The 23,920-nt window shown below is 38.6% G+C and overlaps 2 protein-coding genes across 2 annotated transcripts; one reads left to right on the top strand and one right to left on the bottom strand.

Moving 5' to 3' along the window:
• The first annotated feature begins 2,774 nt into the window (after positions 1–2,774).
• On the top strand, positions 2,775–3,344 carry LOC143870000 (zinc finger protein 7-like). The gene has a single exon (XM_077376529.1). The coding sequence runs from the start codon at positions 2,775–2,777 to the stop codon at positions 3,342–3,344; it is 570 nt and encodes a 189-aa protein (XP_077232644.1).
• A 2,799-nt stretch (positions 3,345–6,143) lies between these two features.
• LOC143858184 (TIP41-like family protein) lies at positions 6,144–23,651 on the bottom strand. Its single transcript, XM_077368827.1, has 8 exons — positions 23,448–23,651; positions 11,762–11,947; positions 10,962–11,052; positions 8,563–8,679; positions 8,123–8,182; positions 7,987–8,028; positions 6,795–6,926; positions 6,144–6,427 (listed from the first exon to the last, which is right to left on the bottom strand). Exons 1-8 carry the CDS (start codon positions 23,612–23,614, stop codon positions 6,323–6,325), a joined length of 900 nt encoding a protein of 299 aa, XP_077224942.1. The 5' UTR covers positions 23,615–23,651; the 3' UTR covers positions 6,144–6,322.
• Between the last annotated feature and the right edge of the window lie 269 nt (positions 23,652–23,920).

The raw sequence follows: 23,920 nt of genomic DNA, 5'->3' as shown, positions 1-23,920 counted from the left end.
ACACCAATTTCAAATATTGTAGAAAATGACAAATTCTCATGCTAAAATTCTCTAAGGGCCCGTCTGGATACCTCATGCATTTGTATTTTGATTCGGATTTGAGTTTTGGATACAAAACACATCAATCATCTTCATGATCATGTTTTAAGAGAGAGAGGGATGTCTCGCTGCTGCCGGAGCAACATCGAGGAGTAAGATGGTAACGGAAGTTGCCACAAATGTTGATTTCCAAATAATGTCTTGCAGAAAAGATTTGAAAATTGGAATTTTTTACACTGCTGTAGCTGATTTTGAAATCTAAGGATCTGATCTGGTTCAAAATATCAACTAAATCCAAATCTAAATCTTGCTGGTATCTAAACGTGGCCTAAATTTATATCATCAAGTGCATATAAATTTTAAAAGGAAACCTTTTTTTCACATCACAAACGTGGCAAGCCCACTGAAAACAATTATATTAATATATTATAAAATAATTTGGTATGTTATTCAAGAGATTTAAGAAAGTTACAGTACACCTATAATAGTCGGGTTGGGTTTCGGGTTTTGTTTTTCTTTAAACCCGACCTAGGTTCTTTCCGGGTCGGGTCGGGTCGGGTGGATGCGGGTCAGATAAAACCCAACCCAACTTGCAACCCTAATTATTACTACTTGATTGTCCCCTTTACGATGGACACACAATCGTACAAGCATTTATTTAGAATCCGTAGGTGTAATGTATCTTATCTACCCTTACTCATTACTAGCTATTACATGGAATTTTAAGTACATGTTGTCTCAGTTATGTGATTCAGATATATTGATCCAAACGGCAACCAGAAGGCTGGCTAGATGCCATTTAGAACACCTTGATCTGATGATACCAGACCCTTGATCAAGACTGATTTAGTGTTTCACCAAAGCTAAAATATTGCCAAAATCTGGTCAGGTCCATTAAAACTTGACTCAGCGTTGTTTGGGGCAAAGTTATACTAGAACTCGACCAGGTTTTCTGCCGAGTCAACTCATCTAAACTTCTCAATTTCACCCATGTGAGCTTTTGACTCTCGCATGTAGTTAACATGACTATGTTTAGATGACTCAGTCTCCAACTGTGTTATATCTCCATCAACATCCAGTGGGAACCGAATCCACAAACGTAAGCATGACAATGACGTGCAAAGTTCTTCCATATTCTCTTATAACAACGACCCACACAAAAACCTCCCAACAACACATCAAAAGCAACCAAACAAAGCTTCCTACTTTGGAGATTCTTGGGTCTTTTCTTTCACATTCCATTGTTCTTTGATGTAAGGAACTTCTTCAAAAGCTAACCCATTCTCCATCTTGAAAAGGGTAAGGCTTCCATTTGGGTTCCACTTGATAGCATCATAATTAGTTTTATTGCTATTCAAGCATATTTTGCTCTCCAATTTGCAAATGAATATCAACAATGGTTTTGGCTGTAAATATCAATGCCTGAAATTATTATTTCTGCACCATATGTGGAGCCCACCAATACAGTCACAAATACTTAATGGCAAAAAAAATAATAACAAAATAATCCTGGCCCCAATATGGAGACATTGCCTGTAGCAGTTATGGGTGTGAGACAAGTTTCATGCTCATGCTTTTGACCTATCAAATACACACCACAAGAATTTTATCTCTTAGGAAACTTGGCCATAAAGCTTGAATTATTCAGTAGAGAGAAACAAATACATACCCTTTTTGGGTAATTGGGCTCCCCCTTGTCTTCTCCTTAGTTTTATAACAACAATATTCTAAGAATAAGAACAAGTGGTTCTCAATGAACTTCTCCTCCTGTGCATATACATTGCCCACTTCTTGAAGAAGGGCCAAATGCCCACATGAAGGCACCCAAAAAAGATATTTGAAAATCAAATAAAAAATAAATACCACCCACTTCTAGAAACCCTTTTTTTATTACCATTATTGGCAGTTATGTGGGCCTCATAAATATAACATGATAAAATAATATCATCTCCACTCAATTCAATACCTGCCTGCTGAGAAGCTTATCATTCACTCACTTATTGCAGATAAAACCATTTTTATATACATATGAACATATGTCTTTTCTTCTTCACCTTTATTTTCATTGAAGTTTCCATCTTTATTATATTTCATACCTACTAGTTTTTATACCTTTATGATAAAAGATAATTTTCAAGTAGAGTTCAAACTACTACTGCACAGGGGATTGCAGATTCCCCAACTCATAAACTCTTGTTTATGTACACCTTGTTTACCCAAAAAGATATTTTTTACCCAATGATTAGTTTAGATTTTTAGAATGATAGATTACAGTACTTGGTTAGCAGCAGACCTCTTTTTTATTTGGGAAGGACTAACATCCATGGCAACTGATTCAAAGCTATAAGTTATTGATTTGACTGGAAAAGAAATTGGTGTTGGATTGTCAACCTGGTATTATATTTTACACCTATGAGAACCATGAAAAGTTGGTGTGAATTAAATGAAGAAAAGATGTGAAGTAAGGAATCCCAGGCCTGACAAGAGCCACAGTAAACATGACAAAACATTGCCCCTAGAATACCAAGCATCACTTCGTGGGCCACTTAATATTGATAGAAGAAGATAGAAATAAAAAGATATCCACTGCCACTTCCTTTCCCTTCTGATACCACTTCCCCTCCCATTCCATTTTATTCCTTTCCTTGCTCTCTCCTCCTTTTTTAAGGGCAATCACCACCATCCCACAAAGCCTCTTATCATTTCCATATCCACCCACCCTTCTCTGATTTGCGATGACGATCTCCCAAGAGGCAGAACTGAGAGAGAAATTGGCAAACAATCAGAAAGCTAGTTCCAATATCATCAACAAAGCTGACGAAGGTGGTGATAGTACTTTGTTAGGGTGGTTGAATTTGAGCCTTGGTGGAACTGACCCATTACAAGATGGGAGTTCTGATTCCCAATCGAAACCCACGTCCAACAAGGTTTTCTCATGCAATTTCTGCATGAGAAAGTTCTTTAGTTCACAAGCATTAGGTGGACACCAAAACGCCCACAAGCGTGAGAGAGGAATGGCTAGAAGGTCTAAGTCTCAGAGGATGATGATGCTAGGCATGCCACTCAATACACCCCTTGTCCGCTCGCTGGGCATTCGACCACACTCGCTAGTACACAAGCCACACAGAGATGGGACTCCAATGGTGGCGAGATTTGATGATGGTGCCACGGACTTTGCGATGAGTTGGACACCTTTCACACTCGAAGAAGCAATGGATTTGATGTGGCAAGGAAGCTTTCACAGGGATTTGCTGCCGCCCAGGAAACCATCTGAGCTCGAGCTCGATTTGAATCTCCGACTTTGATGCTTGCATCCATCCATCCATTTATTAGGACTGCCCATTATCGGATGCTCCCTTGTTGTCCTTTCTATGTTTTCATCTTGCATTTGTTCAACCACAAATGAAAGAAACTAACTGAGATAGGTACAAGTCCAACAAGAAATGATAAGATTTCCGCCTGGAATGAAGTTCTCATCAATAATGAATTCCGAGAATTCCAACTATTTATGCAGCTTGTACTCGAAAATCTAAGTATCCTACTTTCAATTCTTCATTAGGTTTCCCATAACTAAGTTGTCAATGATTTCCTGAAGTTTCAGACCAAGATATTTTCGCAGTACCAGTTTTCTACATTTTGCTTCAACTCTACCTACTTATTATGTTAAGAGATAAACCAATTAAAATTAATAACTGGCCAGAAAATATGGGATCCAATTGTAGGAGTTTGTTATGGTGAGAAACCCATAACCCACATGTAAAAATACTGGCCATAGCTTTGCACCCTTGCGTTTCAAAGGGCAGATGTACAAGCATTTTAGTTGATACCTGAGCTCAATTGGAAGGTGCTCCATGTCGCAATGTTGAGATCTTACCTAACTCAAAAAAAAGGAACAAGAAGCTTATAAATCATAAGCCACTTCGCCTAAAAATAAATAAATTAAATTACTATACTTGATCTATCATTTTACTAGTCACAATCTGCCAGATGTTTCATGATCTTTCTTCACCCACTTTACTTTAGTCTTTAGACAAGAAACTCATTAGAGACATGACCAGCTCTTCCACAACCATTCATTGTCCCAAATGATCCTTCCCTATCCACCTTCATCAGTGCCCGAGACATGGCACCATGTCTCGAAAATGGACCTTAAGTATCCACCCTCATCAATGCTTTTATCACTTAGACATGGCACCCTGTCTGCAACTTTGCTCCCTGGTGCTTCCTTGACATGGCACCCTCTCTGCAACTGTGCTCCCTGGTACTTTCTTGCTTCTTCTAACTCTATCAAATTGTCCACCCTTGGACCGCCCTTGGAGTTTACGTCTTGATGGACAAGCAAGAATTTTAACTCTAAAATTTGTTAATATATCCTCCAAACTCTCTAAAAAGTGTCACATGTTCAGTTGCTGACTCTTGAATGAGATGACAAATATATATTTTTTTAAATTGACAATTTATTATAATATGGTTGGGACAAGGTGCCCCCCCCCCCCCCCCCCCCGGCCTGCGGAAATTAGAAATAGGATCCTAGACCTTAGTCCCAGTACGATTTACAAAAAAGATACGACCAATATTTCTTCCCTTCGGACTCCTGCCTTTGCTAGGCTATCGGCCGCCTCTTGAGATGACAAATACTAATCTGGCATCCACAAAATCCAGACCACGGTTGGAAAACTAGGGACTTGGATTCAGTTCGGTCATGGCCTAAGTTTGACTTGGGTGAGTTGACTCAGGTGACTCAATCGAGTTGAGATATTTTCTTTTTAAGCATTTTGACAACCATGAAAAATACACAGAAAGTTTCATATAAGCAGAAAAAAGGTAATAAAATGTAAATTCTTTTCTTTTCTTTTTCTTGAAAGATAACAGGAACCTTTCATTGCAAAAAATAGAAAACAGAAATACCAAGAACTGCTGCAATAGACCCTACAACAAACAAGAAAGAACCTGAAAATTCCAAAAACCTCTACTCAGCAAGTAGCTCATTCCGATACACAAAGCTTCTCCATCAACTCCATATCTAGCCAACAAAGTCATTGGCCCGTAAAGGGATGTGACCATAAGAGAGGGACAAATCTCTGTGTGATATGTATATATTTTTTATTTATGAAAAAGAAATAAAGAACTCAAAAATCTGATTCGGGCACAACCTATATATAGGTCAACTTCAAACAATAATTTAAAGGATCATAAGAAGATGAACACCATAATATTCAAACAATCCTTTGAATCAAAATTCAAATTCAAAACAATCGAAGTCGACCACAATATTCAAATCTTCAACATCCAGACTCGATAATTAAAGTTTGAACTTTAAAACAAAATCCAAATGTTCAACTCTCAAACATCAAAAGCTAGGGTTTCCCATGTTAGCTCTCATCACAATTCACAAAACCCAAAATCAACAAAGTTCTGCAGATAACTCTCTTTCACGAAAAACTTAAATTAATCTTCAAATACTGACAAAAACTCTTCCTGAAAACCATAAGCAGAACCAACATTTACCATTCAAAAAATAATAATAATAATAATAAGCAAAACCAACATCTATAGGCCATCATAGCTACAACCAAATCAGAAACTCGTTTTATAAATGTCTTGTTTTTTTTAAAAAAAATAAGAATTTCTTTTCAAATCCATTTTTGAAAGTCCATAGATTCAAAATCATTAAATATTTATATTTGCTATCCGCCTTACTATATCTCTCCTATATCCATATTTGAATGTATCACCCATATTACACATGTCAAATAAAATGTATACTCGGATTCACAGTTTTGCTTCTTTGGAAGTAGGCTAATGCTACATGAAGCATATTCTTTTGTGAAAGATGGCATATTAATGAATTTCGTTACTTTTATAAAATAAAACATGAATATTTATTTGCAAATTTTTTGCAACATGGAAAAATGCAATGCTGGAGGATAAGATGACTTTTCTGGGAGGGAATTGCAGTCACTGCTGATGGTGCGGGTTCTTCTTCTCCCATTTTTTTTTTTTTTTTTTGAAAATAAACATTTCAATTTATTGTGTAATGGTGTTCGTCTTCTCCTATATTATCCCTATCGATGCTTTTCTAATGATTCTTTCACTGAAATAAATAAAGCAAATATAACATGGATATTTAATTGCATATCTTCTAAACATAGATCTCTCCAATAAGAATTTTCTGATTTTTCCTACAACCATAAATATGACATAATGTGACTGACAATAATTTTTGGCAAGAAGACTAAAGTTAAAAAGTGTCTTCTTTCTGATACCAAGGGTTGGTTACAGATTACCGGGGGATTGTCAGCTTTTGGGTCTTCTGCTTGACAATGGAAAGCCTCTGACAGATGAGATTTGGATCACTATATGCCGCGGGGTCAGAAGGAAAGCCTTTCTGCGTGACCAACAAGACAACAATTTATTAGTAACAGAAAACACTTTCTATGCAGACACCGGGAATCTACACAAAACTTACCCCATCATGGGTATAGTATTTTAAAATTTTCTTCAAAATATGCTATTGACACTTCGCATCCATGTTTGGAACAAAATATGAGTTAAGCATTGAGAAACACAAGGTTTTCCAATCTTCGGAGGAAACAATTGAACGTAACCAGATAAAATAACTTTAAAAGTCCAACAGAGAAGAACTGTTGAGGTAGAAGGGACTGAGCTAATGTCTGTGTTAGCCAAGTGTCTTACTAACACAGGCAAATGCATAAAAAGATGATTGCGAAATGATAGAAGCCTTATGGACTCACAGCAGATAAGTGTTGAAATGTGGATTCTCTCCAGCAGCTCTCTCGAATAATGGTGGCGACACTGGCTTCATTCCCAAAAGAACAATACATGCGTGTGTCTCTTAATCTCATAAGCACTCCATCAATTCTAAGCTGCAATAAGAAACGAATCAACGGATAAACATGTATATACACTCACAACTTATGGGTGCATTTCAGCTACATGATCTCCCAAAAGCTGATTGAAAAATTATGAGAGGAACCAAGATATAAGAAAAATAATAATTAGACATACAAAACGTAAGAACTCCAATTCCACTAATTATTTATCAATTCCCTAGAAGATGCCATAACAAGGCCCATGTGGGCCATGAATCTATTGCCTGCGGGCTCTCACTGATGGAACCAACAGGATTCATAGTCTCATACTAGTATACTACATCAGTGTGTCCCGAGTAATTTCGTAGAGGTCCCATGGTGTCCACCAATGGAAATGTGTTGACCATTGGAAATGTACTACCCTTCTTCACAACATAATCTTTTCTTCTGTTAATCAGCGGGTCCCAGACTACTTAACATACAGAAAACATAGTTTGAATTTTGAAAAGCACATGTCTCTGTTGTACGACTAATCAATGTATCCTTTCGTAGAGACATCTCTCTGGCTTAGGATTCCAGTTTCCTTTATGATGAGAAGTATGAAATGAATAAAGACGCATTTACAACTTAGTATTCTTAGGATTTTCATTTCCTTAATGATGAGGAATATAAAATGGGAAATGATTTCAGCACAACCATTTTTTAATAGTTGCACGGGCCTAGCTTGTCTTTTCTCTTTTAATTGGCTTGTGAGAGCATTTTGGGAGCTGTAGTAACCTTTTGACAGCTCCTTAAATGTTAAAAGACAAGATGCATTAGCAGCAATATCAAAACATGGTTGTGGTGATATCATTTCCCTGTAAAATAATAAAGATATATATATGCTCAAAAGGCTATCTTTCTTTTGTCTATATCTGAAAGACCAGGCACCAAACAATAGCAACAAAAAAGGCCAAAACAAGGGTATGGATCAGCCGTATCCGACACATATTCCTCACCCTTATCACATCCTGTTGAGTCAGGTAATCCACCCGTGTTAAAGGATCCCGATTTCATAGTTTAAAAAATTGAAATCATGAACATGTAAATGCTGAGCCAAGGTAGAGAAACTCACCCAGAAGCGCAGGAGAAGAAACCAACAACTCGGCATTACTCTCTACAAGATTATGAGCATGGGTAAGATGATATGTCAGTTCCTAGATATTGTGATGGCCAAGTCCATAACAGGAGATGCTCAGAAATTTACTCACCACTTTTACTGTTAAGAGTGAAACACCATTATCAGCCAACTCATCTTCATACAAAACCACCTGTTGGGTCAAATCAAAGACTTCAACTGTGGAACACAGATAAGAACTAGCTAGAGCAGAACAGAAAAATGAGTTTATGATATCTCTTGTCACAATTGTATCCCAGCCAAGATTTTAAATTTCAGTTTCGGTTTCGTCCCTGACCGAAAGTCCCGAAATTTCAGCCGAAATTTGGGGGGGGGGGGGAGAATTTTATATTCAATTCGAAATTTCGGCCGGAATTTCAGAAAAATCATACAATTTTGAAAGAAAAAAACATTTTTCCATAATTTCGGTCGAAATATCTGAAATTTGGGATTTTCTGAAATTTTGGTTTCGGTCCCCACTGCCTAAATCTTAAATTTCGACCGAAATTTAAAACCATGATCCCAGCTACTTACCTCATCGTAGAAGAGAATGGGCTCTTTTGATGCCAGTGCAACCAAATCAATTCCCTCCTCACAATCTTCCCACTGTAGACCACAGTGACCATCTCCTGACACTGTCCTCGTTCCAAACTGATAAAAAAAACACTATTCATATACGGTATTCTTCATTGTTTTTTGTCTAATGTAATTGCAACCTCAAAAGTAACAAACGGAGCTGCCTATAGAAAAATGTAAGAATCAATTCATGGTTCCATTCTTATATATTCGGTTCTTTAGAATTGAATATGTAGAAAAAAAAAACCATACTACAAAAGGATGTTCACTTCACGATCCCACTGGTCAACTAAAAGTCAAACGAATTTTGAAACACACAATTTTACCCAAATGTAGAGAGATTTCGTAGATATACAAATATGCAGTAGGTAAGGTTCATGCAATATCGCTATTAATAGGTAATGCAGGGTTTCAACTTAACACGCTACATCATTAAGAGGAAAAATACTTTTTTTTAAAAATGACAAGTCTATTCATAATAACAAGATGTACAAAGTTTGGGGACAAGTAGTCCCACCCCATTACATAACATCATGAGCTGCCAAAGGAGGATTCTCCAATCGCCAAAAAGAGAAGAAAAAGGAAAAAACACCATCAGTAAGATCTTTAAAACTCCCGTTTGTAGCCCCACATTGCACCTCCAGAAGAGACATCGGGATTGCAACCACTCCCCAAACCCAAAGAACCCTAGTCTCGGTAAAACACCAGACTTTCATTACCAACACTCCAATACCCCCGTAGGCTGACCAGCCAAGGAGCAAGAGAAATCACGAGCAGCAATTGCTAAATACTATTAGCAATTTATAAAAATTTGTTTTTTAAAAAGGAAATAAAATCAACAAGTTCCTCTGATGTGGCATGCCCATGCAGCAATGCATACGGAGAGAACATAGTTTGAGAAAAATTGGAGTGTGTCCTGCAACTTCCCAAGGAGTGCTCTTATCGACATCTTGCAGCTCCTGAGACTGCCCTTCTGTGATTCTGTGCAAAATCTTTGGGACTTATTGTCTGTATAAGCCTTTTGCAACCTCTCACCTGTAAGCTTCTGGTGAGTGCATCGAGGCTTGTGGGTGCCTACCTGGCAGCCCTATGCTTCCTCGTTTCTGATGTTTGTGTGGGAGTCTAATGCCCCAATAAGGGGCAGAGGTGGCTCGAGTCCTCCAACCAACCTATCCCCTTCGCTGAAATATAGACCATTCACGTATGTTGAGGCGGTGATGGGAGATAATTTTCCTCAAGGATTTAGGGACTCCTCCCCTAAATGGCTAAATCTGCTATTCAGGATGATGGATCCAAATGGATGCAGGTCCTTGAAGAACCAACGGCCCCGTAATTGACAGCCTAAAGAGATGCTTGGTCTGAAAATTCTCCGAGTTGCACCAAGAGTTCAAATTCCTTTTAGACAGGATGAAGAGGATTTGGAAATGAAGGGTCTTCATTGCTCCTACGGGTTGAGACTCTCTTCCAATGTCAGTCGATGGATGATGTGGTCCTCCTTGCTTCTTAAAGCCCTCAGAATGTTTGTACAAGGGCTCTCATGCTCTGGTCTTTCCCTTCCTTACCGGTTCTTGATTAATGCTCATAGCCCTCACTAAAAAAATACACGTCTAATCAAGGTCCTCCCTGCTGCTACTCCTCTCCACCCCCTGGATGTTCCCAAGATTTGACAGGGTCTATTGCTGGCAATTCACCTCCACTAGCATCCTCAATGGCAGAGACGCTCAAGCCCAAACTGATTTGAGAGGGAGCTCAAAATGCCCATAATCAGCAACATCACACCCTCAACCAGAATGCTTTTGGATCACTTGCAGTGATCGTTGAGGGGTCAAGAGACCAGAGAATTTCTTCTGTAGTGAAGCCTCCTTCGATTCTGCTTCTAATGATGTCTCCCTGGAAATCAGTCTCGAACCAAGTAAGTGCTATTCTAACAATTTTTGGCAATCACGAACTAGATACATCATCTCCTCCCCTTTAGTTTGTTCTAAAGGTATCAAAGGTAATCTTGCTTCTTCAAGTGAGCGGCAGATCTCCACATATAAATATGATTTTCCAGAGAAATGAGCGATTTTATGGACCCCAGATGAAGAGTGTGCCGGTAATGGGATTTTTCCGATAAATGGGAAACTTAAGATGCCCAAGAATGGAAATGACCTTAAAACTTTTTATGTCACAAAGGGTTCTGCATGGAACAGGAATTTAATTTGGAGCAAATAAAATTTACAAGAAATCAGAATCTATAAAAAGGTAAAATGCCAAAATGACATTATACATCCAGACCGTCAACTTGGAATAACTCTTGTATCTTTTCAATTTCTCAAACAAGATAATACAAACATGAGTCGGGGGCATATATGAACCTTATCTGTATTTAGCTCAACTGTTTCACTGCCACAGTATGGCGTTGTGAATGTATAGTCATAATCAAGTATCACCTGCTGAAAGGGTTTGCTGCAAAGCCAGAAAGAAAATGTAAGATGGAGATAACCATTCCTTTGTGGAAGGAACATGCATAGTATATAAATTTAGAGATGAATAAAAATAGGTAGAAAAATCAATCGAAATGTCCACATTTTTAAAGGCAATAAAGCATATACAAGGGATTGAATATCAATAGCCACAACCATGGATTTAAATTTCAGTTTCGGTTTCGGCCAAAATCCCGAAATTCAGGAAAAAAACGAATTAAATATTTTTTTCCTAAATTTTGGTAATTTCGGCTGAAATTTTGGAAAATTGGTAAAATTTTGAATAAAAATAATATTTTTCCGAAATATCCGAAATTTGGGATATTTCCAAAATTTCGGATTCAGGGGATTTCAGTTTCTGTCCCAACCGAAATACCAAAATTTCGTAATTTTGGTATTCCGGCCGAAATTTCAAACCATGGCCAAAGCATAACAAATTCAATGGGCCCTAAAGTTTGAAGCCATGAGGAGTCCTAGTATTGTAACTGGGAGGCTGAAGCTTGGATAGTAACACTTATAAGTGCTACAAAAAGACCATGTCAATATGACAGCATTGCACACCAAAGGTGTCCTAGAACTAGAAGTACATGAAAGGTGTAACATGCTCCCAGTTTCAAGATGTGTGCATATTTTTTATCCAAACAAATTCAAAAGTAACCAAGGCAAAAGTGACAAAATTTTCATTTATGTACCTCCTGAATTTCCATTTTGCTGCCGCAGGGACTTCAACTGGTGGTAAAGCTTCCTGCTTCCAACCGTTAAGAGCATCAAATGCATTAAAGTGAATTTTAATGCCACTATCCACATGTAAAAGAAGTAATGAACTCTCCCCAAAAACCATCTCAGGTAAGTGGGATGATCCGAGTTTGTCTTCCCACCTGCAACCATATATCAAGAATTAAAGCCAGCCTAATGATTAGATAAAATAAACAGATATATGAATGGCTAGACCTTGAATTTTCAGCATTTTACCATTTTATACGTATTTAAGAACTCTAGAAGGACTTCATCCCCAAAGATAAGTCCATGCCTATCAGAAGAACAAATGATATATGTTTACTTCTCAGTTGTTTACTTCTAATCATAGTTGTCAATTTTGTTCCAGAGGTGGTAACATTTTCCTTCCAGATTAGAATGTTTCAGTGTTCCGCCCGTTCCGGTGTTCCATTTCGGAAAACACACGGGAAAAGTTTGAAAAAAAATATTTAAAAGGAATATTAAAAAGAAAAAGAAACAGCAGATTTTAGAAAAAGAATTACAACCAAATGCAACAAGTAAAAATCATTTTAGAAGTTAAACCATTAACTAAATTTGACTACCCCCAAATTGGCTCATGAAGGCCTCATACTCATTCGCAAATTTTTAAGACAAAAAAATATGAGAAAAAGAAAGAAAATTGTACCTCAAATCATTTGGTTGCAAGGGTAACAATGTGGTCGCACCTAGCGATAGATCAGAACTTCAGAAGAGAACAACAAAGAAATCCAGTGAAAAAATTCTGAAATGTGGTTGTCTTCAAACTCGGGATAAGGTATTGGGAAAGAGAGAAAGCCCTATATCTGCCTATAAGTATGGGGTTTTGATGCAATTTCAACCGTGCCATTTCATTATGGAGGGTGAAATGCCTCAAATACCCCTTAATCATCTAATTTCTTGCCAAAATGGTTGTAATTCGAAAAAATAAGGAATCCTGTTGTGGCAGCCAAATAAAACTGTAGTTCTGTTCGAAATGGGATTTTCTTAAAAGAATTTGTAAAAGCAATCAGAAATGATCGAAATTTCCAGATTTTTCTGGAATTCCATCCAAAATGCTTTATCCTAGTTTTTGTCCCGGATTTGTTTTCGAAGTGAGATGTTCCAAAAGTTTCAGAAGCTTTCCGAAAATAGAATAGAAATGAAAATTACTCTTCGAAGTTTCTTTAGTGTAATCAAAATTAAACTGCAACTAATGTAGAGCAAGTTGAGCAGGACTTTCTGGAACCCCTTAACCATCTGAAGGTCCTGCACCATTCCCAAAGATTGAAGGAGCTGAACCAAAGTCAGATGTGTGACCTACCCTGGACCTTGATCAATAGTCCAAATCATCGATCAATAAACAAAAACATCAATAGAAAGATCGCAGAATAGATCGACAGTGCAGATTGTGCAAAGCAGTATAAATAAAGGCAGGCAAGCATCGACCGATGATCTATTTCATCGATTGATGAACAAGAGCGTTGATCGACAGTTTCAACTGTCTATCGATGACTTTTGTGGAACAATGGCAGCAGAAATGGTTTTACCAAAATTTATTTTTAGATTTCTTGTGTTTTTCTCACAGGCTTCCTTACAGATTTTGAAGTCTTTTCTCATATTATTACCCCAGAATAGTAGAGAGGAATTTAAAATTTCTTTGAATGGTTTGTAAGCCTATATAAAGACATATGAATTGACCAGTTTTGGATATGGAAATTGCTCTTTGAGAGTGTGAAGCAAATTTGCTTGAATAATTTCATAGTTTATCGGGTTTCACATGAACCCTAACATCTCTCTTCATAATTTACTTCTTTGCAAGGGCTGATTTCTATCTTCCAAACAGTTGATTTTTTCCCCAAGAGATTGAAATTGTGCTTCCACATCCATCTCTTTTCCTCACAGCCTTCTCCTTCGCATTATTTGGTATTAGAGCTCTGTTATGGCACCAAGGAAAGTCATAGATCCTGGGTTTTGGAGATGGAGGTGACAGCTCCGCTTCAAAATCAGATCTTGAAGCTTTTGTATCATCAAAAAAAGAATTTTTAATACGGGAACAAGAATTATCAGGACGACAACAAGAGCAAATTGCAGTTCTTGTTCAACAAATGACTCAATTTATAGCCCAAGTTATACCCCCTCCACAGGGTCTACTGTCTAGTTCAAACATTCGCCCGTGCCCAAGACAATGAAGATGCAGAGTTTGATCTAACGATCCAACGACAACCACCAAGACATGATAATCAAGGCATAATTCGTGTTCCATGTGAAAACACAAGATGAGGAGGGAATTAAGGTTGAAATACTAGGATTTCATGGTGGACTCAAGGCGGAGGAATGGTTGGATTGGAGCACGAGCACTGAAGAGGCGTTTCACTTCGAAGTAGTTCCCACGAACAAGTTCCTTTGATCGCCTTGAGAGTTCGAGGTGGCAAGCCACACGATGGCAATCTTTAAAATCTCAACAAGCACAACTTGAAGAACCTCCTATCACCAATTGGGAGGATATGAAGAAAGAGTGCACCATGAATTTTCACCATTCAATTATCAATAAATTGCGTACCAAAAGTTACATCGGTTAACCCAAGGTATGAAACAATAACTCAGAACACCGAGGAATTTTATAAGTTAATTTCTCACAACCGGTTGGATGTATCACAAGGGCAAGTAGCAAGATACTTGAGTGGCTTGAAACCATCAATTCAAGACACTTTGCACATGGACACCTGACCTTCTATACCATTCCGAGGCCTATGTCAAAGTGCAAGTGAGTACCTACCGATTCACATCTAATTTAGCTAGCAACAAATCATCCTATACTCCTAATCTGACCTCTAAAGCACAAGGTCGAGCTAGGGTTCAGTTTCATCCAAATGACCTTTCACTTGATCTCAAGCTAGTGCAGAAAACGAGCAAGCAAAATTTTCCTCCAACAAAGGTAATGTCAAGTGTTTTCTTTGTGGAAGCATAGGTCATCTTTCCTCCTCATGTCCTAAAATTCAGTAACAACTTATAATTCCTGAGGATGAAGGACTCGATGAAAGTAGTCTTTGATGGTAAAAACATACTCACGTGGTTGAGAATATTGATGACGGAAATTATGTGTTGCGAGAAGATCGACATGGCCAAAGTCTGGTCGCTCAACGATGTATTACATCCCTAAGAAAGATGAAAAAATTTAATTGTGCCACGATATATTTACCATGACATGCACTATTGGAGCTGACTTTGCAAGTTCACAATTGGCTCCGGGAGTTTTCACAATGTCATCTCAAAAGATGTTGTCCAAAAGCTGGCAGTGAAGACCGAGTCGCATCCTTAACCACACACTCTAGCATAGTTGAAAATTTCTAGTTAAGCATGAGTTACTAAATGTTGTTTTGTACATTTTCTATTAAAGAAAAGTATCACATGGTGTGATATTAACTCCGCCTGTGTTTTTCAAAGCATGTCCCAAGCCAGGATAAAGGAGGAGGGTTGGCGTCAGGTTGGCAGCCGACCATAAACTTTTGCCACTCTAAAAAAAATCACATGGTGTGATATTGTATTGATGGATGCATGTCATGTGTCGCTTGGCCACTCATGGCAATGTGATCACAACACTCAACATGATGGTCGGAGGTTCACTAATACTTTCTACAGAGATCAAGAGAAGTTCACATAAGAGCCATCCAAAGGTGACCGGAAAGCACCTCAAGGAAGTAAGAGTATGTTATGTCTGTCTCGCATGAGTTCAAACAAGTGTTAATGTTAGTGTCTAAAGTGCACTTAGAAAAGTGGTGATGATGTTTCTAGTGTTCTAGGGTGTGCTAAGCCTATTTGGGAGGAATTCTCAGATGTCTTGCCATTAGAATTGCATCTAATGAGGGATATTCAGCACCAAATAGATCTCTTTCCTGATGGAAAGGGGATGATTAGGAAGACTGGAACTCTTGTGTTGCTCCATCACTATTGGCATTGAGAAGGATCATAGGTGGCATATGTGTGTCAATGGTAGGGCTATAAACAAGATAACAATCAAGTACAAGTTTTTTATTTTGAGATTGAATTATTTGTTTAATATGTGATATGGTGCTAAGTCTTCTCTAAGATTTCATAGGACACCAACAACTTCCATTTGACTCGATGATGTGGGAAACAGCCTTTAAACGAAATTATGGGTTATAATTATATGACTCCAAAGAAGGATCACAGTTCTCGTATGTATGTTGAAAGTAGGTCTATATGCAAGATGACAATCAAGAATAGGTTTTCACTAAATGAATGTAATTGGGTATGATACACATTGTTAAGTCTTTCCGAAGATTGATCTACGAGGTGGGCACCACCAAATTCACATTTGAAATGGTGATCATTAGTATGGGTGCTATCATTGGATTTGCTTATTAACACACTAGTAAGCGCTTTTATGGATTTGATGAACCAAGGGCTCAACTCTGTCGTTTTTTTTTTGTTATTGTTGAATGTTTTAAACTAAAACCATCGTTGGCAGATATGTTGTCTATTTTGATGACATTCTCGTTTCTAGGACAAACAAGAGAGAACATGTAAACCAATCTATAAGAAGTTTCAGTTGTGCCATGTGATACAAAAGGAATTGTGGTAAATCTAACAAATGAAACTTTGTGTTGGTTCAACTCATTCTTTGGGCCAATATTGTGCCCACTAGCGACATTTAGATTGATAAAAGCAAAGGCCATTAGCACCTAGTAACACTGGTGAAGTTTGAGTTTTCATTACATAATCACTTTCTATGCACACTTTATATGAAATTTCAGTAGCATCATTGCACCTACAACAGATTGCACGAAGGGTCTTCTTCATGGACCAAGGAACTTAATGAATGTTCAGGAGTGATGAGAAAGATCTTGAAAGCTCCAATGCCAACCATATCTAGTTTGGATAAGATCTTTGAAGTGGACTCTGATGTGCTCTATGTTCACATAGGTGTTGATTTAAGCAAGAAGGCAATCCTCTACTGGTGATATAGAATTTTATGCCATAGGGCAAGCAAGTTGATAACTAGATACAAAAGGACTAATTTCATTTTCAGATTATGAGGCCTTGAAGTATATCAACATCCCAAGCAATGAATAGAGTTCTCACATGCTATGTGGATATCTTCTTTGAAAGAATACCGATTTGTGTTGAAGCACAGAAGTCCGAAATTCACAATCAAGATGCATACGCACTTAGCCTATGTGTTTTCACACAAATCATGACCAATTGTCAACAACAAATCATGATCAATTGTCAACACGCCAAGCTTCTAAGGTTCAATCACAGAATACTCCATTCCCATGCCCAAGGCACCTTGGTAAGATGTTACCATGGACTTGGTTGAGTCTTCTACAAACTCAATGAGGTAAAGAATCTAATCTTTGTGGTCGGGGTGCAACTTGGGTCAGGTTGGGTCGGGTTGACCTTTTGCTAAAAACTGAATAGAAATCAACCTGAACCCGACCCGATTTTAAGGTAAAAGCTCAACCCGAATTTCCAAAAATCAACCCGAGTTGCACCTTTAGTTGCAGATTTTTTTAGCAAGATAGCTAACTTGATTCCTTGTTGAAGAACCATGGATGCGCTTGTGTTGCTAATCTCTATTTCAAGGAGATAGTTCAGCTTCATGAAGTTTCCAAATCAATTACTTCTAATTGTGACATGAATTTTCCAAGTGAAGTTTGAAGGATTCTAGAGGTAAACACAAATAAAACCATGATATAGTAATGCATATCACACCCACATGGATGGCCAATCAGGAATCGCAGACCGAAGTTTGGGCCACTTACGTTAGAGCCTTGTTGAATAGAAGTTGAAGTGTTGAACCAATGGGATCAACTTGTCATAAACTGAATTCGCTTACAATAATTCATGAAATCAATTGCAAAGAAAAGTTCCCTTTAAGATTCTGCATGGGAAGTTACTGAATCATCTTCACAATTTGGTCTCCTTGTCTAGTAGAAAGTGATGTGATCCACGTCACCTTAGTAAAGGAGGAAGACTTTGGGTTAAACAAGTCCACGGAAAGAAGATTTCTACACGACTCATAGGGCAGCCAAACATCATTGGCATTCAAAAAAGGAGGATTTATACAAATCCAAAGAGATGCAACACATTTGTATGTTTTTTTTTTTTTGCTTGTAGTTGAGTCCAAAATTTCTTGGTTATTCACTATTTGCTAAGAGTTTAAGGGCAGTTGAGTTTAGGTAGGAATAGAAATTGGGTCCAAGTTTAATTAGATAGTTGAGTCATAGTTGGAATAAGGTTAATAGATATTATAAAACCCATGTCCAGGGGGGTGTTTTGGATGAGTTTTACACTTTGTTCTTAAATCAACGAAAATTCCTTTCTTTCCTCTTGAGAGAGTAGTAATTTTATCTCGTGCGCCATCAATTCGACGAGCACCCTTCTTTGATTCAAAGGCTTATCAATTGAAGGTCGATGATGTTCAACCCTCGACTCGTTCTTCGCCTTTCCGGCTACAGCAAGTGGTGTCAAAGCCTTGCTACATTCTATAGCTTCTCACAGAAAATGAGAAAATCAAGTGATTGTGACGTTAGAGATGTTCAACGCTCTCCAAGCTACTGTTAACCAAATAGCAGAGCAATTGACATGTTTGAATCCCCTTGAGCGCGAGCAGCCCCATATCGACGACGGCGATCAGCGACAGCATGCTCAAGCTCTGCACTTCCACACGCTGACCTAGAATTCCTTCTCTTCCTGAGGAGATTACTCTACCAAGAAGGAACACCACGACTTCTTCCGCTCGAGGCATCCCAAGGTCGTGTTCCGCAAGCCGCAGCTCGTGATTGTGACTATCATATTAAGGTGGATTTGCCCGAGTTTAACGGCCTACTCCACATCAAAGATTGCCAAGCTTAGGGGAGGTGCTTCACATGGTGGGAGCAACTCCAACTCTCTTGTACAATGATGGGAAAGCAATCAATCCAAACATGGACACATATGGGTCAAATCCTTCATGAGAGATTTATACCCATTGATTATGATTAGGTACTCTTCCAACAGTACCATGATTGTCGTCAAGGTAGCAGAGCAGTAAAGGATTACACAAAGGACTTCTATATAGACTATCGTTTTGGAACGATATTTCAAAAATTGAGACACAATGCGTAGCACGCTGTGGAAGGCTTTGTTAGGAAATCCAAGACTAAGTCACTCGCCACCTGGTTTGGACACTATCTGAGGCTATGAAGATGGCACAGCGAGTGGAAACCATGCTCAACCGACCGACCCAGATGACTTCTTACATAAGTCAAGCACCAATGAAATCGTAAACCCCTTTTGTAAACGTAATTGTGGCCCAAGGAAGGAGTATATCTGAGAAGAATACACGAACATCCGTCCAAAATTGCACTATAAGAGCAGCACCAGATCTGGAGCCAGTAAAATCCGCGTATAAGTCGTATCTTTGCCGCCCATGGCAAGAGTATTCGACGACAATTATCATGGAATCATTGATTGATGATTCAATTAACCCAGCGGGTTGAACGAAATAGAATGAAAGCGGTTTTGGATTAAGTACATGTTACGGAGAGTATCCCGGATGAGGTGCCATGGTGTATGCTATTTGCAGATGACATAGTATTAATTGACGAAACCAAAGCATGAGTTAATACTAAGTTAGAGTTATGGAGAACTACTTTGGAATCCAAAGGTTTTAGACTGAGCAAGACTGAGACAGAGTATATGGAGTGCAACTTTAGTAATGTAAGGATGTAGTAAATATGACTGGGCAGGAGGTACCTAAGAGGGATATCTTTAGCTATCTTTGTTCAATCCTACATAAGGAAGGAGAGATTGAAGAGGATGTTAACCACAGAATAAGAGCACATTGGTTGAAGTGGAAGCATGCTTCAGGAGTTCTGTGCGATCGTAAAATACCAACCAAGTTGAAGGGCAAGTTTTATAAGACAGTTGTGAGGCTAGCCATACTGTATGGCTCAGAATGTTGGGCCACCAAGAAGCAGCATATGCATAAGATGAGTGTAGCGGAGATGCGAATGCTTAGGTGGATGTGCGGCCACACAAGGTTAGATAGAATTAAAAATGAAGACATTCATAAAAAAGAGGGGTGGCACCAATTGAGGAGAAGATGAGAGAGCACCATTTAAGATGGTTTGGGCATATCCAACGTAGGCCTATGGATGATCCAGTGAGCAGAAGTGACTCGTGCCAAGTTGATGGAGTAAAAAGATGTATGGGTAGACCGAAAACAACTTGGGTAGAAACAGTGAGGAAAGACTTGAGGGCTAGGAACATAACAAAGAGCATGCCCTTGGATAGAATAGAATGGAAGAAAATGATCCATGTAGACGAACCCAACCGGTGTCAGGATTAGACTTAGTCAATATGAGCCGGGTAGATTCTTTCACCTTCTTCATGAAAATTTTCTAAAGGATTCATTAGCCGAGCCCAACTAGTTTGGGACAAAGGCTTAGTTGAGTTGAGTTGAGTTGAGTTGTACTACAGAGAATACAAAAATGGAGGGCCAGGGGTAGATTCAAGGCATAGGATGAATTGGCTCGAGTACAAGATCGTGAATAACCCTGATGAAGCTTTGATTTTTACTGTTAAAAAGTTTATCAATGGTGAAAATTGGATACCATGGACGGGTATACCATTTACATCAAGGTTGATTAGTTAGTTGCTTTTCGGGCGTTGGGTTTGATACTTTGATGTAGCTGGATTTTGAGGTGATTACTTTATATGGGTTGTATTAGTAAGATGTTGGGTGATGTATTATACTTATACTGATTAATAAAATTGTGTTATCTTTTAACCCTCTCTCTCACTCACTCTTTGATTTATATGTCTTGGGTAGGGTTTTGTGCTAAAGAAAGCCCCTCTTACTATGTGAAACAGCTAATTACTCCAAAAGATTAAGCTATAAGAGAAGGCATTATTGAATCCTTTATACTTAACGCTGCCCAAGAGTAGTGTAGAAAGCTTCTTTCCCTTGTACTTGTTTAACCCAAGGTCCTCCTCCGTAACTAAGTTGATGTGGATCCCGTCAGTCCCCTCCACTTCAAGAGAACTATACCTCGAGTTAAGTGGTGATGCCTCCATGGCATATCTAATAGGTGCATCATGAGATCCACAGAGGTCCGAAACATTGAAAATTTTGGATATCCCTAATCCATTCAGTAAACCTACTAGATATGCTCAGCATTGATCATATTTAGAATCTTATAAGGCCCCACCTTTCTTTGCTTGAGCTTGTTATAAATACCAACCAAAAACTGCTCTTTTCTCAACAAGACCATGACCTCGCCCTAGACTCATTGACATTTGTCCTTTTTGGCCTTGTAGTTAGTATTAGCCTCACTAAGGTTTCTTTGATTCATTTTGATGCTTTCATGTATCCGCTTCTTCCTCTTGGATTTGGAAAGGGATTCCTTTAACGTCAAACATGAGTGCCCTTCACTTGAGAAGCTTTGGGGTTCTCCTCATCCATCCCAAAAATAGATGGCAGGTATCCATATCTATAACTTCACATAAAACCTCGTATTTGTAAGCAATAATATCAAAAGGAATTCAACAACATTCGGTCTTCTCATTTCCCTTTGTAATCCAGAGGAGCTTGTAAGGAGTTAGGTGCTTCTCTGTCTTTAACTTGAGCTTCTTCATCAAGTACTTTGATGCAAGGTTCTCCATGCTACCTCCATCAATGTTAACAATGCAAACTCTCTATAACCTTGCACTTGCACCTGAGGAGATTGTTATGTTGCGTGAACTCCTCTACTTTTGGTGAACACATCAAACACCGCATCACCAAGGATCGCCCTGGAGCACAAGTAGTAGGGACGAGATCTCCTTTTGTATGCTACTCCTCTTCATCACACTGCTTTAGATCATCCTCTTCATGTTCGTCTCCAATGTCTAGGCTGATGGATTTGTGACCCAATTGGTTGCACTTGTAGCATATGATTCTCTGCACACGATGCGAATTGTACGGATCACATTGTGGAATTGAGGTCATTGCGCCAAAGTTTAAGGTACATCTCTTCCACGTCCTCTTCCTCGCGCCGAGAATGCCTAGACATGCTTACGTACTCTTCCAACAAGAAGAGTGGGAGAGAGAGAAGGTTAAAAGATAACACAATTTTATTAATCAGTATAAGTATAATACACCACCCAACATCTCACTAATACAATCCATATAAAGAAATCACCCCAAAAGCCAGCTACATCAAACCCGACGCCCAACAAGCAACTAACTAATCAACCCTAATGTAAATGGTATACTCGTCCATGGTATCCAATGTTCACCATTGAGAAACTTTTTAACAGTAAAAGTCAAAGCTTTATCAGAGTTATTCATGATTTTGTACCCGGGCCAATTCAACCTATGCCTTGTATCTGCCCTGGCCCTCTATTTTTGTATTCTCTGTAGTAACATGTACTTAATCCAAAACTGCTTTCATTCCATTTCGTCAAACCCGTCAGATCAATCGAATCATCAATCGATGATTCCATGATAACTTTTTTCAAATACTCTTGCCATAGGCGGCCAAGATATGACTTATACGAAGATTTTACTAGCTCTAGATCCGGTGCTGCTCTTATAGTGCAATTTTGGATGGATGTTCCTGTATTCTTCCCAAATATACTCCTTCCTTAGGCCATAATTACATTTACAAAAATGAGGTTTACGATTTTCTTGATGCTTGAATTGGGTAAGAAGACATCTGGGTCGGCCAGTTGAGCATGGTTTCCACTCGATGTGCCATCTTCACAGCCTCAGATAGTGCCCAAATCAGGTGGAGAGTGACCTAGTCTTGGATTTCCTGACAAAGACTTCAACAGCGTGCTACACATTGTGTCTCAGTTTTTGAGATATTGTTCCAAAATGATAGTCTATGTAGAACTCCTTTGTGTAATCCTTACTGATCTTCTACCTTGACGACAATTATGGTACCGTTGGAAGAGTACCTAATCATAATCAATGGGTATAAAACCCATCCCTATCATATTTAATCCTTTATCACACAGCAAGAAAGCCCATCTTGCTGTGTGAAACAGCTAATTACTCCAAAAGCTTAAGCTGTTGGAGAAGGCATTATGTAATCCTTTATACTTAACATTGCCCCAGGAATAGTGTAGAAAGCTTAGTTTTCTTGGAGTTGTTTAACCCAAGGTCCTCCATGTGGATCCCATCAGTCCCCTCCATTTCAAGAGAACTCGACCTCGAGTTAAGTGGTGATGCCTCCATTGCAGATCTAATAGGTGCATCATGAGATCCACATAGGTCCGAAACATTGAAAATCTTGGATATCCCTAAACCATTCGGTAAACCTACCAGATATGCATCAGCATAGATTTTATTTAGAGTTTAATATAAAACCCATCCCCATCATTATCATGCGCATGAAGATCACATGGTATGAAGTAACTGAAGGAACCCCACAAATAGGAATCATCCCAGAACAAAAACAAAAAGAAAGAAACAGAAAAACTAATGCAAAGAAGAAGAATATGTCTTGATATCTTGATAGTCTTAAATTTCATTTTTCTCAACTACTTGAATTGAATCCCAAACAGATAAAATCAATTGGGTATCATCTATTTATAACAAAAATGATAAAAACAATACTAATAGGGAATAAAAGGGTGAGGAGGGATTACTCTTGAACGGCAAGAGAGGTGAGAATCGATCTATGGCAGGATTCAATGAGCCAACCTCGGAGGATAAGCCCTGACCTTCCTTCAGGAAGGGGTTCAGCCCCAGAAGCCTTCAAAGCCTGCTCTGTTTCATCTCCTTCTCCCTCTTTCTCCATCTTCTCTCTTTCCATTCTTTCTTCTATGCGGGGCTCTGTAAATGCATACAAAAAGGGGTACAATTAGTAAAAGGGCAGTGATAAATTCACCTCCTTCTATGATGAATTCACCCGTACTTTTCAAAATGGACTGTATACCCCACACCATAGGATGATCTAAACCGTCCATTTAATGGGCCACAACGTAAATAGGTTGTGCCCCAAAAATCATTAGCACAGGATGATTCTAGCCCTCTGATCTAAAGAGGGACTCATAATATGGAAGCTTATATAGATCGGAGGGCTCGGATCATCATATGGGAATGAATTTTGGGGCACTAC

Source organism: Tasmannia lanceolata, unplaced genomic scaffold (assembly GCF_043159265.1).
Source record: "Tasmannia lanceolata isolate RefF3 unplaced genomic scaffold, GAP_Taslan_0.1 ptg000003l, whole genome shotgun sequence".
NCBI lineage: Eukaryota > Viridiplantae > Streptophyta > Magnoliopsida > Canellales > Winteraceae > Tasmannia > Tasmannia lanceolata.
Note: the sequence above shows the minus strand (reverse complement) of the source record. Positions and strands in the feature narration are given on the sequence as shown.